Source organism: Bombina bombina, chromosome 1 (assembly GCF_027579735.1).
Source record: "Bombina bombina isolate aBomBom1 chromosome 1, aBomBom1.pri, whole genome shotgun sequence".
NCBI classification, from domain to species: Eukaryota; Metazoa; Chordata; class Amphibia; order Anura; family Bombinatoridae; genus Bombina; species Bombina bombina.
In genome coordinates, this window is record NC_069499.1 from 483512930 (window position 1) to 483533165 (window position 20236).

Below are 20236 nucleotides of genomic sequence, written 5' to 3' on the forward strand. Positions count from 1 at the left end.
TTTTTTTTTTTACCTCTTATTACCTTGTATCTAAGCCTCTGCAGACTGCCCCCTTATTTCTTTTCTTTTCACAGACTTGCATTTTAGCCAATCAGTGACCGCTCTCATAAGTAACTACATGGGCGTGAGCACAATGTTATCTTTATGGCACACATGAACGAACACCTCTAGCTGTGAAAAACTCAAATGCATTCAGATAAGAGGTGGCCAACGAGGGCTTAGAAATTAGGATTAGTATTAGCCTACCTAGGTTTAGCTTTCAACTAAGAATACCAAGAGAACAAATCAAATTTGATGATAAAAGTAAATTTTTAAAATTACATGCCCTGTCTAAATCATGAGTTTAATTTTGACTAGACTGACCCTTTTTAATAAAAAATGCATTGTTTCGCAGTTGAGGACAGATTTAGCTTTGAAGTCAGCATGGTGCATTCCAAGTTCTCAGAATAAGAAATTGCTTAATCTTCAGAGCTAAATACCATATAGAAGCATCTCAAGGTGGTATAGATATGGGATATTCCCTTTAAGTCTCCATGTCTATTCACACTTATTAATCTTTTCTTTGAGGTGTCAAAATTGGGGACATCTCATTATTTTCTTTGTTTTTCTGACATGATTTTTAACTTTTTGTTCTTTTTTTTTTCTATCTAGTTAGCACTACATTTATCAAAAATATATTAATGAGCCTGCTTTATAATTAGCAGTACACTTATTGTAGCATATTATATATACACACACACAATGTAATTATGGTATTGAAGCGGATTATTTAACGTTATTTTTTTCATTCTTCACAATTAATTTATTTTACGATTTACTGTTTTATCTTATTTGCACTCCATGCACAAGATTGAAATATTACATTGAGATATTAATAAAGTCAAATCAAGAGAATTGGACACTTTATTACCTCATGAGAGAATGAGGAATATATAATGTCTGTAGATGTAGGATAAATCTTGAATGTCATAAATACAATATACTGTTATCGTATGCACTCAATAAGTTTTACAAACAATGTCCCCATCTTGTTCATTTAATAAATGGCCGTTTTTGTTTTCCTTATTAAAAGAGAGGGATATTTATTCCTCTGCTCAAAACTATTATCCCAAAACAGTTTTTTAACAATCTGTTAGTAATTCAGATTATTAGGACTGTTCCATGAAAAGCCACCAACCAGGAGGCTGGATGGCTGCAATGCAAGATGGATTGAACCTATGATGACGTCACCAGTGATTGGGTCACTTGGAGTTAAGGAAATTAAGACCTGCTAAGGTCGTGACTCCTCACCATTTGATAAAGCAACATTTTGACTAAACATGTTAACCCCTTAATGACCAATTATTCGTCATGGAACAATTGAGCAAACTGAAGCTGTGTCCTTAAGGGGATAAGGAAAGTGTTGGAAAGTTAATGAGTGTTCTGAATGGATTTTAATTTAATTATTATTGGACGTGGGTTATTGAACTTGGGTTAAATCATTTCTAACATTCAGTGGCTTCTAGATTTGTATAATTTGATGGTGGGCTAATAACTGTAAAATTGTGACCTGAAATTTACCAGAGACAGCATAAGAGAGCCACTAAGTTTAAAACGTTTTATAACCAGAACTCATTTTAAACATATCATATGATCTGATATGAAAGAAGAAGCAGAAGTAGGACACTACATACATACATACATACATACATACATACATACATACATACATACATACATACATACATACATACATACATACATATATATATATATATATATATATATATATATATATATATATATATATATATATATATATACACATACATACATACATACATACATACATACATACATACACATATATATATATATATATATATATACATATATACACCTACATATACATCTTTAGATATGTATCTATCTCTGTTAAAGCCCTTTTTTCTCTAATATCTGAGACCTCATTTATTTGAGCCCTTATAACTTTTTTGTGCATTTTTTTTAAATCTTTATCAAATAGTGTTATGAGTGAAACTGTACTTTGTAATGCATTTTTTTTAAGTGTTTTGTGACACTTTTTTTTTCTCATTTTTGCAAAACGGTTAACCAGAGCTCTGAGGATGCGCTATACGACACGTGTTATCTGCAATTGCGCACAAGCGATTGCGTTTACTATCGGCTTGTAATAGGGGCAATAAACCCCTTTTTGCTTGTATGTAACTGTTGGCGCCCCACTCGTAATCTGGCCCTTTGCGTTTTGCAGGGTCATGGAATGTGTATCTGGTCTGGTTTGAGAGTGCAGTCCATTTCCGCATTTTGTATGCAACAAGGGAAATTACAAAGGGTTTCTGCCTCAATTTGTTTTTTCTCTATTTTATTATATGCATTTAGATTGCACGTTTTATAAAAAAATTTCAGTTTGTAATCTGTTCAGGTGTGAACAGGTATGTAGCAAAATTTTGGAAATATGCCTGACTCGGTTATCTATTGGCATATAACCAGGTCATGTAAATATGGTGCAAATCCGATTGTAAAACAACCTATGATCAGCAGTACAATATAGCATCTGTTTATATTTGAGAAGAGGGTGGATTTGATTTAAATCAAATCTATTAAAAATCACGATTTAAGACTCAAATGAAATCCTTCTTACGCTTAAATTTGTGTAGATTTGTTCTACTACAAACAATCCTCTATTTATTAAAGTTCTTGAAACTTTGCACATAAAGGAACAGAATTGCATAATCAACACGTTAATCATAAAAAGCCAGTGCAATAGCATGCACTTTGAGTAGTATTTATAGATTATTTTTTTTGTTTTCTCCCCTGGAAAATTCCAAATGCCATTTTCTCTCACTTTATCATGTGACAGCCATTAGCCAATTACAAAATGCATATGTGTATATACTGTACACTCTTGCACATGCTCAGCAATAGCTGGTGTCTCAGTGTGTGCTTAGAAAAAGTTTGTTTTGTTTTTAAATTGCAATCTCCTAATCATGAAAAGTTTAAAGTGTCCTGTTTTAGAGTTAAGGGGTTAATTTTGTGTACAAAGGTTTGCAAAGAAACCTAGGGATTTCAGGTATTTTTCTCAACTCCTATATGTTTATTTGATAACATTTTTAGCTGTAAAGACACATATTTACAGTTCTGAAAACTGCATAAGCAAGCATCTTTGAGCAATTAATGGATCTCATTTACCAAAAAACATTGCAGCCACGAATATACAACCTCGTGCTACATAATAAAAAACGAATCCTTATTTCATGGTGAATAACTTTTGTACTACACCTAGAAATACATCTTTTAGATAGATTTTACCTCAAAACAAATTATATAAAAAAAAAATCCAATTTTAAATAACAAAAAGAGAATTTTTATGTATGTGTGTAATTTAAATTCACCCTGTTTGAAAATAAATGGACCTGTGGATTTACACTCTTAGCAAAGCAAGTTAATGTGTGGCTAGTGTGTCGTGTAGTTTTAAGAATTTTGAAAATCGAGTGTTAAATTTTTCTAGGCAATTTTAAGCTTAACCCATCTTGTGATATTTTTTTATTTTTCAGAACACCGCTGGGAGCTTCTTTGGATGAACAGAGCAATCCTGCTGGCTTCCTGAGAGGTACAATGTTGCCCTATGGCAGTGAATGAAACCTCTTATGTTTACTAGAATTAAGATATTTTAATGGGATTAAAAAAAGGATACCTTAAAGGGACATTATACGCTCATTTTTTTTTCTTTGCAAAAATGTTTTGTAGATGATCTATTTATATAGCCCATTCCTTTTTTTTTAAATGTATAGTTTTGCTTATTTTTAAATAACATTGCTCTGATTTTCTGTCTCCTAACCAAGCCCCAAAGTTTTAGGAGAATACCATCAGATAAAAGGTCTTTTCATATGCAAAAGAAGGGGGAGGGGGAGTGTCTTATTTCTCCAACATAGGTGTGTCCGGTCCACGGCGTCATCCTTACTTGTGGGATATTCTCTTCCCCAACAGGAAATGGCAAAGAGCCCAGCAAAGCTGGTCACATGATCCCTCCTAGGCTCCGCCTTCCCCAGTCATTCTCTTTGCCGTTGTACAGGCAACATCTCCACGGAGATGGCTTAGAGTTTTTTGGTGTTTAAATGTAGTTTTTATTCTTCAATCAAGAGTTTGTTATTTTAAAATAGTGCTGGTATGTACTATTTACTCTGAAACAGGAAAGAGATGAAGATTTCTGTTTGTAAGAGGAAAATGATTTTAGCAACCGTTACTAAAATCGATGGCTGTTTCCACACAGGACTGTTGAGAGGAATTAACTTCAGTTGGGGGAAACAGTGAGCAGACTTTTGCTGCTTGAGGTATGACACATTTCTAACAAGACTCGGTAATGCTGGAAGCTGTCATTTTCCCTATGGGAACCGGTAAGCCATTTTCTTAGTTTAAGTAAAAGAATAAAGGGCTTCATTAGGGCTTAAAAAACTGGTAGACATTTTTCTGGGCTAAAACGATTACTTTACTAAGTATATTTGGCAGATTATTACTTTTAATAGTTGTTAAATCTTGGGGATTGTTTTAATAAAAACGGCAGGCACTGTATTGGACACCTTTTTCACTGGGGGCCTTTTCTAGTCATAGACAGAGCCTCATTTTCGCGCCTCTAATGCGCAGTTGTTTTTGGAAAGCATGGCATGCAGATGCATGTGTGAGGAGCTAAGAACCACTGAAAAAGCTTATAGAAGGCATCATTTGGTATCGTATTCCCCTCTGGGCTTGGTTGGGTCTCAGCAAAGCAGATACCTGGGACTGTATAGGGGTTAAATGTAAAAACGGCTCCGGTTCCGTTATTTTAAGGGTTAAAGCTTTCAAATTTGGTGTGCAATACTTTTAAGGCTTTAAGTTACTGTGGTGAAATTTTGGTGAAATTTGAACAATTCCTTCATACTTTTTCACATATTCAGTAATAAAGTGTGTTCAGTTTGAAATTTAAAGGGACAGTAAAATGTTTTTTGTGCTTTGTTGACAAGTTTAAGCCTGTTTAACATGTCTGAACCATCAGATAACGATGTTCTATATGTATGAAAGCCAATGTGTCTCCCCATTTAAATATATGTGATATATTTGTGTCATAATGTCCAAACAAAGTAGGGATAATAATGACATAGATATGATATTGCCCAAGATGATTCCTCTAATGAGGGGAGTAAGCATGGTACTGCATCATCCCCTTCTGTGTCTACACCAGTTTTGCCCACACAAGAGGCCCCTAGTACATCTAGTGCGCCAATACTTATTACCATACAACAATTAATGGCTGTAATGGATAATTCTATTGCATGCATTTTTTTCCAAAATGCCTACTTATCAGAGAAAGCGTGATTGCTCTGTTTTAAACACTGAAGAGCAAGAGGACGCTGATGATATCTGTTCTGACATACCCTCACACCTATCTGAAGGGGCCAGGAGGGAGGTTTTGTCTGAGGGAGAAATTTCAGATTCAGGGAAAATTTCTCAACAAGCAGAACCTGATATTGTAACTTTTAAATTTAAATTTCAACATCTCCACGCACTACTTAAGGAGGTATTATCTACTCTGGATGATTGTGACAATTTGGTCATTCCAGAGAAATTAGGTAAGATGGACAAGTTCCTAGAGGTTCCGGTGCCCCCCGATGTTTTTCCTATACCCAAGCGGGTGGCGGACATAGTAAATAAGGAGTGGGAAAGGCCCGGCATACCTTTTGTCCTCCCCCTATATTTAAGAAATTAGTTCCTATAGTCGACCCCAGAAAGGACTTATGGCAGACAGTCCCCAAGGTCGAGGGGGCGGTTTCTACTCTAAACAAACGCACTACTATTCCTATCGAAGATAGTTGTGCTTTTAAAGATCCTATGGATAAGAAATTAGAGGGTTTGCTTAAAAAGATTTTTGTACAGCAAGGTTACCTTCTACAACCAATTTCATGCATTGTTCCTGTCACTACAGCTGCGTGTTTCTGGTTCGAAGAACTAGAAAAGTCGCTCAATAAAGAATCTTCGTACGAGGAGGTTTTGGACAGAGTTCAAGCTCTTAAATTGGCTAACTCTTTTTTATTTTAGATGCCGCTTTGCAATTAGCTAGATTAGCGGCGAATAATTCAGGGTTGCTATCGTGGCGCGCAGAGCGCTTTTGCTTAACATCCCTTTCAAGGGTAAAACACTGTTTGGCCCTGACTTGAAAGAGATTATTTCAGACATCACTGGGGGAAAGGGCCACGCCCTTCCTCTGGATAGGTCTTTTAAGGCTAAAAAGAAGCCAAATTTTCGTCCCTTTCGCAGAAACGGACCAGCCTCAAATTCTACACCCTCTAAGCAAGAGGGTAATACTTCTCAAACCAAGCCAGCCTGGAGGCCGATGCAAGGCTGGAACAAGGGTAAGCAGGTCAAGTCACCTGCCACTGCTACCAAAACAGCATGAAGTGTTGGCCCCCGATCTGGGAAGGATCTGGTGGGGGGCAGACTTTCTCTCTTTGCTCAGGCTGGGGCAAGAGATGTTCAGGATCCTTGGGCGCTAGAAATAGTTTCTCAAGGTTATCTCCTGGAATTCAGGGAACTACCCCCAAGGGGAAGGTTCCACGGGTCTCAATTATCTTCGAACAGGCATTCTTACACTGTGTAGAAGACCTGTTAAGCATGGGAGCGATTCATCCTGTTCCATTAGGAGAACAAGGGATGGGTTTTTACTCCAACCTGTTCATAATTCCCAAAAAAGAGGGAACATTCAGACCTATTTTAGATCTCAAGATTCTAAACAAGTTTCTAAGGGTTTCATCATTCAAAATGGAAACCATTCGAACGATCCTTCCTACCATCCAGGAAGGTCAATTCATGACCACGGTGGACTTAAAGGATGCGTACCTACGTATTCCTATCCACAAGGAGCTTTTTCGGTTCCTAAGGTTCGCCTTTCTGGACAAGCATTACCTGTGGCACTTCCATTCGGATTAGCCACTGCTCCAAGGATTTTCACAAGGGTATTAGGGTCCCTTCTAGCGGTGCTAAGACCAAGGGGCATTGCAGTAGTACCTTACTTGGACGACATCCTGATTCAAGTGTCGTCTCTGTCAAAAGCAAGGGCTCATACGGACATTGTCCTAGCCTTTCTCAGATCTCACAGATGGAAAGTGAACATAGAAAAAAGTTCTCTGTCCCCGTCAACAAGAGTTCCCTTCTTGGGAACAATAATAGTTTCCTTAGAAATGAAGGTTTTTCTGACAGAGGCCAGAAAATCAAAACTTCTAAGCTCTTGTCAGGTACTTCATTCTGTTCTTCTTCCTTCCATAGCGCAGTCCATGGAAGTAATAGGGTTGATGGTTGCGGCAATGGACATAGTTCCTTTTGCACGAATTCATCTAAGACCATTGCACCTGGGCATGCTCAGACAGTGGAATGGGGATTATACAGACTTGTCTCCGACGATACAAGTAGATCAAATAACCAGAGATTCACTCCGTTGGTGGCTGACCCTGGACAACCTGTCACAGGGAATGAGCTTCCGCAGACCAGAATAGGTCATTGTCACGACCGACGCCAGTCTGGTGGGCTGGGGCGCGGTCTGGGAACCCCTGAAAACTCAGGGTCTATGGTTTCGGGAAGACTCTCTTCTCCCGATAAACATAATGGAACTGAGAGCGATATTCAATGCTCTCAAGGCTTGGCCTCGACTAGCAAAGGCCAAATTCATAAGGTTTCAATCAGTCATCATGACGACTGTTACATATATCAACCATTAGGGGGTAACAAGGAGTTCCCTGGCGATGGAGGAGCATCCGGGGGAGTGGGAACTCCATCTGGAAATCTTTGCCCAAATAACTCAATTATGGGGCATTCCAGACTTGGTTCTGATGGCCTCTTGTCAGAACTTCATGGTCCCTTGTTACGGGTCCAAATCCAGGGATCCCAAGGCGACTCTATTGGATACAATAGTAGCACCTTGGATCTTCAACCTAGCTTATGTATTCCCACCGTTTCCTCTCATTCCCAGGCTGGTAGCCAGGATCAATCTGGAGAGGGCTTCGGTGACCTTGATAGTTCCTGTGTGGCCACGCAGGACTTGGTATGCAGACCTGGTGAATGTGTCATCGGCTCCACCATGGAAGCTACCTTTGAGACAGGACCTTCTTATTCAGGGTCCATTCGAACATCCGAATCTGGTTTTCCTCCAACTGACTGCTTGGAGTTTGAACGCTTGATTTTATCAAAGCGTGGGTTTTCAGATTCTGTAATAGATACTCTTATTCAGGCTAGAAAGCCTGTAACTAGAAAAATTTACCATAATATATGGAAAAAATATATCTGTTGGTGTGAATCTAAAGGATTCCCATGGAACAAGATAAAAATTCCTAAGATTCTTTCCTTTCTACAAGAAGGTTTGGAGAAAGGATTTTCTGCGAGTTCTCTGAAGGGACAGATCTCTACTTTATCTGTTTTACTTCACAAAAGGCTGGCAGCTGTGCCAGACGTTTAAGCGTTTGTTCAGGCTCTGGTTAGAATCAAGCCTGTTTACAGACCTTTGACTCTTCCCTGGAGTCTTAATCTAGTTCTTTCAGTTCTTCAAGGGGTTCCGTTTGAACCCTTACATTCCATAGATATTAAGTTATTATCTTGGAAAGTTTTGTTTTAGGTTGCAATTTCTTCCGCTAGAAGAGTTTCTGAGTTATCTGCTCTGCAGTGTTCTCCGCCCTATCTGGTCCATGCAGATAAGGTGGTTTTTACGTACTGAGCCTGGTTTTCTTCCGAAGGTTGTTTCCAACAAAAATATTAACCAGGAGATAGTTGTACCTTCTTTGTGTCCGAATCCAGTTTCATAGAAGGAACGTTTGTTACACAATTTGGACGTTGTCCGTGCTCTAAAATTCTATTTAGATGCTACAAAGGATTTCAGACAAACATCTTCCTTGTTTGTTGTTTATTCTGGTAAAAGGAGAGGTCAAAAAGCAACTTCTACCTCTCTATCTTTTTGGCTTAAAAGCATCATCAGATTGGCTTATGAGACTGCCGGACGGCAGCCTCCTGAAAGAATCACAGCTCATTCCACTAGGGCCGTGGCTTCCACATGGGCCTTTAAGAACGAGGCTTCTGTTGATCAGATATGTAAGGCAGCGACTTGGTCTTCACTGCACACTTTTACCAAATTTTACAAATTTGATACTTTTGCTTCTTCTGAGGCTATTTTTGGGAGAAAGGTTTTGCAAGCCGTGGTGCCTTCCATCTAGGTGACCTGATTTGCTCCCTCCCATCATCCGTGTCCTAAAGCTTTGGTATTGGTTCCCACAAGTAAGGATGACGCCGTGGACCGGACACACCTATGTTGGAGAAAACAGAATTTATGCTTACCTGATAAATTACTTTCTCCAACGGTGTGTCCGGTCCACGGCCCGCCCTGGTTTTTTAATCAGGTCTGATTTATTTTCTTTAACTACAGTCACCACGGTATCATATGATTTCTCCTATGCAAATATTCCTCCTTTACGTCGGTCGAATGACTGGGGAAGGCGGAGCCTAGGAGGGATCATGTGACCAGCTTTGCTGGGCTCTTTGCCATTTCCTGTTGGGGAAGAGAATATCCCACAAGTAAGGATGACGCCGTGGACCGGACACACCGTTGGAGAAAGTAATTTATCAGGTAAACATAAATTCTGTTTTCCCACTTGCATTGGGCTTTCCAGCTACCTTTTCAAGAGAGCTAAACTGAGAGCTTCTAAGTACGTTTTTAAACAGTTTTATACTGGATTGTTATATCAGTATCTGTGCATCTTATTCTTTATAGTAGTGTCTATTACATGCAGTTATATTAAAATGAGTGTATACTGTCCCTTTAACAAAAGTTCTAGTTGTTTAAGTTACCTTCTTAAAACCAAGTATAAACAAATGGCAAACATTTTTCATATATGTGTGTGTATGTATGTATGTGTATAAAAGAAAAAAAACAGCTGGCCTGGGAAAGTGCCGTGACTAGTGAACTGTAGTCCACCTTTCTTAGTATTAGATGAGGCCACAGGTGCAAGGGGGTTTATAATAATGAATTAATTTGAAAAAGACAGGCACAGTAAACCCTATCCAGCACAACACATAAAGTCGCAATAATGTAAAAACTCTTTGGAACTGTGAACCACTCAAAGCCACACACACAACACAGTTGTCAAGATGCAACAGAATAATTTATTCCCTAAATATAAAGCAAAAACATTGTTGTGTGTGTGGCTTTGAGTGGTTCACAGTTCCAAAGAGTTTATACATTATTGCGACTTTATGTGTTGTGCTGGATAGGGTTTACTGTGCCTGTCTTTTTCAAATTAATAAAAAAAAATAATATAAATATATATATATATGTATATGTATGTATGTGTATATGTATGTATGTGTATATATATGTATGTGTATATATATGTATGTATGTATGTGTGTGTATATATATATATATATATATATATATATATATATATATATATATATATATATATATGTGTGTGTATGTATGCACAATTAGTCACATGAAAACTTGTGGCTTAAATGTTAACGGTTTTCATGTGCAAATATGATATGAAATACATTCAAGATTGCTTATGAAAAGTATTTTAGCACAGCTTATTTTGTATTCTAAGGGCAAAATCAGGTGTGGCAGGTTCAGATGACTGTAGGAACAAGTGTGTGCAGGTATGGCATGAGAAGTGTTTGCATAAATCCACTGTATTAAGTGTTATATGGTGCACATTGGTCACTAAAATACAATGTTATTTCTTTATATTTTAGGAATGCTTTTAAAAAATGGAGGCAGCTTTGAAGATGACCTGTCACTTGGTGCAGAAGGTTTGTATTGTGTCTTTTTTTAAATAAACAAAACAGGACTTTCTTCTGTTATGTGTGATCAGTCCACGGGTCATCATTACTTCTGGGATATTATCTGCTCCCCTACAGGAAGTGCAAGAGGATTCACCCAGCAGAGTTGCTATATAGCTCCTCCCCTCTACGTCACCCCCAGTCATTCTCTTGCACCCAAAGACTAGATAGGAGGTGTGAGAGGACTATGGTGATTATACTTAGTTTTTATAACTTCAATCAAAAGTTTGTTATTTTACAATAGCACCGGAGCGTGTTATTACTTCTCTGGCAGAGTTTGAAGAAGAATCTACCAGAGTTTTTTCTTATGATTTTAACCGGAGTAGTTAAGGTCATATTGCTGTTTCTCGGCCATCTGAGGGAGGTAAAAGCTTCAGATCAGGGGACAGCGGGCAGTTGAATCTGCATTGAGGTATGTAGCAGTTTTTATTTTCTGAATGGAATTGATGAGAAAATCCTGCCATACCGTTATAATGACATGTATGTATACTCTACACTTCAGTATTCTGGGGATGGTATTTCACCGGAATTACTCTGTAAAAGTACATTAAACCTTTTAATAGGTATTTAATTCATGTTAAACGTTTTTGCTGGAATGTAGAATCGTTTGCATTTCTGAGGTACTGAGTGAATAAATATTTGGGCATTATTTTTCCACTTGGCAGTTTGCTTGTTTTGATTATGACAGTTTCGTTTCTCTCTCACTGCTGTGTGTGAGGGGGAGGGGCCGTTTTTGGCGCTCTTTGCTACGCATCAAAAATTTCCAGTCAGTTACTGTTGTATTTTCTGCATGATCCGGTTCATCTCTAACAGAACTCAGGGGTCTTCAAACTTCTTTGAAGGGAGGTAGATTCTCTCAGCAGAGCTGTGAGACTTATGTAGTGACTGTGTTTTAAAACGTTGCTCTGTGATTTTTATGTTTAAAATTTAATTAGTGTTACTTTACTAATGGGAACAAACCTTTGCTAACAAGTTGTGTTGTTTTTAAAGAGTGATGCTATAACTGTTTTTCAGTTCATTATTTCAACTGTCATTTAATCGTTTAGTGCTTCTTTGAGGCACAGTACGTTTTTGTTAAATAAGATTGTAACCAAGTTGCATGTTTATTGCTAGTGTGTTAAACATGTCTGATTCAGAGGAAGATACCTGTGTCATTTGTTCCAATGCCAAGGTGGAGCCCAATAGAAATTTATGTACTAACTGTATTGATGCTACTTTAAATAAAAGCCAATCTGTACAAATTGAACAAATTTCACCAAACAGCGAGGGGAGAGTTATGCCATCTAACTCGCCTCACGTGTCAGTACCTGCGTCTCCCGCCCGGGAGGTGCGTGATATTATGGCGCCTAGTACATCTGGGCAGCCATTACAGATAACATTACAAGATATGGCTACTGTTATGACTGAAGTTTTGGCTAAGTTACCAGAACTAAGAGGCAAGCGTGATCACTCTGGGGTGAGAACAGAGTGCGCTGATAATTCTAGGGCCATGTCTGATACTGCGTCACAGCTTGCAGAGCATGAGGACGGAGAGCTTCATTCTGTAGGTGACGGTTCTGATCCAAGCAGATTGGATTCAGATATTTCAAATTTTAAATTTAAATTGGAAAACCTCCGTGTATTACTAGGGGAGGTCTTAGCGGCTCTTAACGATTGTAACACTGTTGCAATACCAGAGAAAATGTGTAGGTTGGATAAATACTTTGCGGTACCGGCGAGTACTGACGTTTTTCCTATACCTAAGAGATTAACTGAAATTGTTACTAAGGAGTGGGATAGACCCGGTGTGCCGTTCTCACCCCCTCCAATATTTAGAAAGATGTTTCCAATAGACGCCACCACACGGGACTTATGGCAAACGGTCCCTAAGGTGGAGGGAGCAGTTTCTACTTTAGCTAAGCGCACCACTATCCCGGTGGAGGATAGCTGTGCTTTTTCAGATCCTATGGATAAAAAATTAGAGGGTTACCTTAAGAAAATGTTTGTTCAACAAGGTTTTATATTGCAACCCCTTGCATGCATCGCGCCGATTACGGCTGCGGCAGCATTTTGGATTGAGTCTCTGGAAGAGAACCTTAGTTCCGCTACGCTGGACGACATTACGGACAGGCTTAGAGTCCTTAAACTAGCTAATTCATTCATTTCGGAGGCCGTAGTACATTTAACCAAACTTACGGCTAAGAATTCAGGATTCGCCATTCAGGCACGTAGGGCGCTGTGGCTAAAATCCTGGTCGGCTGATGTAACTTCTAAGTCCAAATTACTTAATATACCTTTCAAGGGGCAAACTTTATTTGGGCCCGGTTTGAAAGAAATTATCGCTGACATTACAGGAGGTAAGGGCCACGCTCTACCTCAAGACAAAGCCAAAGCTAAGGCTAGACAGTCTAATTTTCGTCCCTTTCGGAATTTCAAAGCAGGTGCAGCATCAACTTCCACTGCACCAAAACAGGAAGGAGCTGTTGCTCGTTACAGACAAGGCTGGAAACCTAACCAGTCCTGGAATAAGGGCAAGCAGGCCAGAAAACCTGCTGCTGCCCCTAAGACAGCATGAACCGAGGGCCCCCGATCCGGGACCGGATCTAGTGGGGGGCAGACTCTCTCTCTTCGCCCAGGCTTGGGCAAGAGATGTCCAGGATCCCTGGGCGCTAGAGATCATATCTCAGGGATACCTTCTAGACTTCAAATTATCTCCCCCAAGAGGGAGATTTCATCTGTCAAGGTTGTCAACAAACCAAATAAAGAAAGACGCGTTTCTACGCTGTGTACAAGATCTATTATTAATGGGAGTGATCCATCCGGTTCCGCGGTCGGAACAAGGACAAGGGTTTTACTCAAACCTGTTTGTGGTTCCCAAAAAAGAGGGAACTTTCAGGCCAATCTTGGATTTAAAGATCCTAAACAAATTCCTAAGAGTTCCATCGTTCAAAATGGAAACTATTCGGACAATCTTACCCATGATCCAAAAGGGTCAGTACATGACCACAGTGGATTTAAAGGATGCTTACCTTCACATACCGATTCACAAAGATCATTACCGGTATCTAAGGTTTGCCTTCTTGGACAGGCATTACCAGTTTGTAGCCCTTCCATTCGGATTGGCTACGGCTCCAAGAATCTTCACAAAGGTTCTGGGTGCCCTTCTAGCGGTTCTGAGACCGCGAGGAATTTCGGTAGCTCCGTACCTAGACGACATTCTGATACAAGCTTCAAGCTTTCATACTGCCAAGTCTCATACAGAGTTAGTTCTGGCATTTCTAAGGTCGCATGGATGGAAAGTGAACGAAAAGAAGAGTTCTCTCTTGCCTCTCACAAGAGTTCCATTCTTGGGGACTCTTATAGATTCTGTAGAAATGAAGATTTATCTGACAGAAGACAGATTAACAAAGCTTCTAAATACATGCCGTGTCCTTCATTCCATTCAACTCCCGTCAGTAGCTCAATGCATGGAGGTGATCGGCTTAATGGTAGCAGCAATGGACATAGTACCCTTTGCACGCCTACATCTCAGACCGCTGCAATTGTGCATGCTGAGTCAGTGGAATGGGGATTACTCAGATTTGTCCCCCACTCTGAATCTGGATCAAGAGACCAGAAACTCTCTTCTATGGTGGCTTTCTCGGCCACATCTGTCCAGGGGGATGCCATTCAGCAGGCCGGACTGGACAATTGTAACAACAGACGCCAGCCTTCTAGGTTGGGGCGCTGTCTGGAATTCTCTGAAGGCTCAGGGACAATGGAGTCAGGAGGAAAGTCTCCTGCCAATAAACATTCTGGAATTGAGAGCAGTTCTCAATGCCCTTCTAGCTTGGCCCCAGTTAAAGACTCGGGGGTTCATCAGGTTTCAGTCGGACAACATCACGACTGTAGCTTACATCAACCATCAGGGAGGGACAAGAAGCTCCCTAGCAATGATAGAAGTATCAAAGATAATTCGCTGGGCAGAGTCTCACTCTTGCCACCTGTCAGCAATCCACATCCCGGGAGTGGAGAACTGGGAGGCGGATTTCTTGAGTCGCCAGACTCTTCATCCGGGGGAGTGGGAACTTCATCCGGAGGTCTTTGCCCAAATACTTCGACGTTGGGGCAAACCAGAGATAGATCTCATGGCGTCTCGCCAGAACGCCAAACTTCCTCGCTACGGATCCAGATCCAGGGATCCGGGGGCGGTTCTGATAGATGCTTTGACAGCACCTTGGAACTTCAGGATGGCTTATGTGTTTCCACCCTTCCCGCTGCTTCCTCGATTGATTGCCAAAATCAAACAGGAGAGAGCATCAGTGATTCTAATAGCGCCTGCATGGCCGCGCAGGACTTGGTATACAGATCTAGTGGACATGTCATCCTGTCCGCCTTGGTCTCTACCTCTAAGACAGGACCTTCTGATTCAGGGTCCATTCAGACATCAAAGTCTAACTTCTCTGAAGCTGACTGCTTGGAAATTGAACGCTTGATTTTATCAAAACGTGGTTTTTCTGAGTCGGTTATTGATACCCTGATACAGGCTAGGAAGCCTGTTACCAGAAAGATTTACCATAAAATATGGCGTAAATACCTATACTGGTGTGAATCCAAAGATTACTCCTGGAGTAAGGTTAGGATTCCTAGGATATTGTCTTTTCTACAAGAAGGTTTAGAAAAGGGTTTATCGGCTAGCTCATTAAAGGGACAGATCTCAGCTCTGTCCATCTTGTTACACAGGCGTCTGTCAGAAAATTCAGACATCCAGGCCTTTTGTCAGGCTTTAGCTAGGATCAAGCCTGTGTTTAAAACTGTTGCTCCGCCATGGAGTTTAAACTTAGTTCTTAACGTTTTACAGGGTGTTCCGTTTGAACCCCTTCATTCCATTGATATAAAATTGTTATCTTGGAAAGTTCTATTTTTAATGGCTATTTCCTCGGCTCGAAGAGTCTCTGAGTTATCAGCCCTACATTGTGATTCTCCTTATCTGATCTTTCACTCAGACAAGGTAGTTCTGCGTACTAAACCTGGGTTCTTACCTAAGGTTGTCTCTAACAGGAATATCAATCAAGAGATTGTTGTTCCATCCTTGTGTCCAAATCCTTCTTCAAAGAAGGAACGTCTTCTACACAATCTGGATGTAGTTCGTGCCCTCAAGTTCTACTTGCAGGCAACTAAAGATTTTCGCCAAACTTCTTCCCTGTTTGTCGTTTATTCTGGACAGAGGAGAGGTCAAAAAGCTTCTGCTACCTCTCTCTCTTTTTGGCTTCGTAGCATAATACGTTTAGCCTATGAGACTGCTGGACAGCAGCCTCCTGAAAGAATTACAGCTCATTCCACTAGAGCTGTGGCTTCCACTTGGGCCTTTAAGAATGAGGCCTCTGTTGAACAGATTTGCAAGGCTGCAACTTGGTCTTCGCTTCATACTTTTTCCAAATTTTACAAATTTGACACTTTTGCTTCTTCGGAGGCTATTTTTGGGAGAAAGGTTCTTCAGGCAGTGGTTCCTTCTGTATAATGAACCTGCCTATCCCTCCCGTCATCCGTGTACTTTTGCTTTGGTATTGGTATCCCAGAAGTAATGATGACCCGTGGACTGATCACACATAACAGAAGAAAACATAATTTATGCTTACCTGATAAATTTCTTTCTTCTGTTGTGTGATCAGTCCACGGCCCGCCCTGTTTTTTAAGGCAGGTACATATTTTTTAAATTATAATTCAGTCACCACTACACCCTTGGCTTCTCCTTTCTCGTTGGTCTTTGGTCGAATGACTGGAGGTGACGTAGAGGGGAGGAGCTATATAGCAACTCTGCTGGGTGAATCCTCTTGCACTTCCTGTAGGGGAGCAGATAATATCCCAGAAGTAATGATGACCCGTGGACTGATCACACAACAGAAGAAAGAAATTTATCAGGTAAGCATAAATTATGTTTTTTATGCCAGTGATAACAGCTGTTATATTATCAAAGGGAAATTAAAATTTCGAAGTTTTAAAAAAATAAAACAAGTTGCCTTTTACGTCTTTTATATTAACATAATTATCATGGTATTATTTGTTGATAAACATACCTAGGTTGGAAGCATATATGGAGCACTACACGGCAATAGTTTGGCAAGAATGCTTTTAACAATACACTTTAGAACAGTAGATATCAGCAGTGCTTGCACAATGTATAAAACATTTAAAAGCATTCTTGCAAAACGACTACTCTCTAGTTCTCCAAACACATACACGTGACCTACCTAGCTATGCTCTTAAATGTTAAAAAAACAACGTACTGTACCTTGCCAAATTATTAGATCCATTGGACAACATTTTATAAATTCATATCCTATTTATTTGTAAGTGTTAATTTGATTAATGTTTATATTGGCAATATATCATGTTTATATTGGCAAAATCAGCAGTACATATTTTAAGTGAAATTTGCTGTAGTATTACTAAAATAATTGGAAATTAATAAATGTATGTCTTTACAGATGGGTAAACAGGGTGACTACTTAAAGTCGGTCAAGTTGTCAGTTGAAGGAAAAAAACATGTTGCAGTACAAGATTTACTGAAATTGTAGGTGTATAAAGTAGTTCTGTAAAGAATATTAGGAAAAATGGATTGTGGGGATGATCTGAACCCAAAATGGAAGGGCACTTGGGATCAACATTGTGTTGCTACATCTAGATCTGACAGAAGTATTTGAAATATCTGCATTTAAAATAGGAACCTGCCTGTCTTGACTAAACACATTCAGGATTCAAGGTACCTGAGAGAACTGTTCAGCAACAATTAGCTGAAAAAAGATATTGTTAGCCAGAAACTCTGCTCAGAAACCATCCACATAATTGATTTTTTTTTTTTCTTGGACTGTTGAAGGCAAAAACATGTTGCACTAGATTGCTGAAAATGTAGGTTTAACACATAGTTCTGTAAAGAATATTATGTACAAGTAACTTTGTTTACCCATCTGTAAAAATTAACAAATATTTTATTAAATAACATGAAATTACATGTAAAAATGTGATAAGGATGTTGCCAATACAAGGTGGAATGACTACAAAACTAAAAAAAATAATCAACACTATTAGGAACAAATGAATTTAAAAATTACGATTTTTGACCGTTGGGTCAAATAATTTGGCAACATACTGTAAATGCGTTTTATAGACGTTAACTGTAAGTTGTGTTTTTAAAAAAACAAAAAAACTATTTTTAAATGGCAAATTTGCCTTTACAACCATGAAACCAAAGTAGTTTTTATTTTTACTTTAGTACATTTTAAAAATGCCTTCTTTTAGATGAAATAAAGACAACTGATTTTTATTTTTCAGCTTTCTAAATATCTGTTTAGTGTTTTTTTATATCAACCTCAAACTGCTTCTGTTGAAATTACATTAAAATACTTCCTTTTATCCGTTCCCTAGTGTCCTTGTACCCACTAGGTCAGCCTTCAGTTCCTAGAACAGATTTTCAAACCAGAGTCCTTGCCAGTTTTCTTGTTTAACTTGCCTGATGCATTCAGGTGTAATTGTTTTTGGAGCGGATGTATTACAAGGCTTCTCTAAAGCACTGCTACAAAATTTAATTTTTATTTGATATTGCTTGATGAACTGATATAACCTTTTACAGTATTAAATATTCATGAATAGACCTGTAAAAACCATGTTGGTTGTCAAGTTAATGTATTCTTATGTAATGCTGGCTTTGTATAAAAAAATAAATAAAAATAAATTACTTTGTTATATTAAAGGACATGGCTTTATAGGTTTTTAAAGCATGTTTGTAATAATTACTTCAGGATTTTAAAATTTATTTTGATGTTTTTAGAAAAATATTTTCAAAGACTGTAGTTAATAGCTGAAAGATTGTGTATGTTATTATTTTTTGTACTTTTAATATGTAGTAAGTGCTACGTTTCATGTGTATTTGGAAGGGAAATGTTGTGCTATTTTTTTTTCAGTGTTTTTTTATTTTATTATAAATAAAAAATAGAAAAATAGGAAATTCAAATCTATTAATGTGCTAGTGTCCATTTTCTTTAATCTAAAACGGGTAATTTCACATTTTTGACACTTAAAATCATGATATTTGTTGGTCCTTTTTTTATTCAAATGCTTCCCTCTACCCTTACCAATTCAAAACTGGCAGACTTTCTCTTTAAACATGATGATAATTTCTTTGAGTTCTTCACCATTTTAAGATCTCTTTTTATTCCTGCAGGCATTTGTTCTTCTGCCTTTCAGTGTTGTGACCTAGTTATTTTTCTTTATTGTTCCAAGTAAGGCCTATGCTAGAACAGAATGCAACCAGCAGCATTAGGAAAACACTTCTACAATTTCTTGGCTAGTCTTCCTTTGGAGACCTGGTCTATCTATTATCAAGTAGACCTTCTGCAGCACTTGAGTAATTATTGGATCAATGGCTTTTACAAATAAATAAATAAATTGAGCCCTGATCTAGATCAATTTCCTTAGATTTCCTGTGAATATTTTTAGCTTCTTTCTTAAGATACGATGAGAATCATCAATTACTGTTGGGAATATCACTCCTGGCCAGCAGGAAGAGGCAAAGAGCACCACAGCAAAGCTGTTAAGTATCACTTCCCTTCCCACAACCCCCAGTCATTCTCTTTACATTCAGTGCAAGAAAGAGGTGAAGTTTTTGGTGTTTGAATGAAGAATGGATTTATTTCACTTCAATCAAGATTTTATTATTTTGAAAGCCAGAGTAGGTTTGCTCTGACCTTTCCTCTCAAGATTAGGTATAGCCGTACTCCACGTTAGTCTATTCAGTAGGGCAGTGGTGGCTTTAAAGCAGTTATTAACTTGTGAGGTGGGCCTTACTGAGTTTTCCTAACGTGTTTGCTGCCCTAGTATAGAAAGCCAGAGTTGGTTTGCTCTGCTCTTTCTTTGTTTCACAGACCTCTGTAAGGAGTTGGCGTCCTTCCATGTTGTGTGAGCGGTCCTCTTGCCGGACGGCTAGATGCAGGTAAGTGACTATTGTCTTCTGGGACTAAGAGGCTGGCACTTCAGAGTCATTGAAAATATATTGGGCTCTCTGCAATTTAGTGGGGATTGTTAAGGCAGATTGCAGGCACTGATAGGCATGTGGTCAGGGTCAGAGTAACAACCCGCAGCTGAGTATAGCTCAGTTTGAAGTGTTTGCCCCGAGACTATAAATTAACTCCCTTCATGAATAGGAAGAGGTTAATATCTTATTTGGCTTTAGTTTAATCAAGGCACAAAATAAACATCTGTTTGTTTATTTTCCCTTGTGGAGCATTTGTTCTCCCTGAGCTGGATTCTGGTTTATTTTATATCCGGAAGAGAAGACTCGGTTAATGTTACCTCCCTCCATAGCCTAAGGGTCTTGTGAGGTAGAGCCTCTGCATCGGTACTTTTTTATTTAGGGCGCATTATTGTGTTTGCATTT

General features: G+C 38.9%; 1 protein-coding gene across 2 annotated transcripts in view; it reads left to right on the forward strand.

The window, feature by feature from the left end:
• ITPRID2 (ITPR interacting domain containing 2) overlaps positions 1–20236 on the forward strand; it is a 229220-nt gene that overhangs the window by 41528 nt on the left and 167456 nt on the right. For both annotated transcript variants that reach the window (XM_053698523.1, XM_053698524.1), the window contains 2 exons: positions 3552–3607; positions 10759–10815. In XM_053698523.1, the coding sequence (XP_053554498.1) occupies positions 3552–3607; positions 10759–10815 (113 nt within the window). The remainder of the gene's footprint in view (positions 1–3551; positions 3608–10758; positions 10816–20236) is intronic.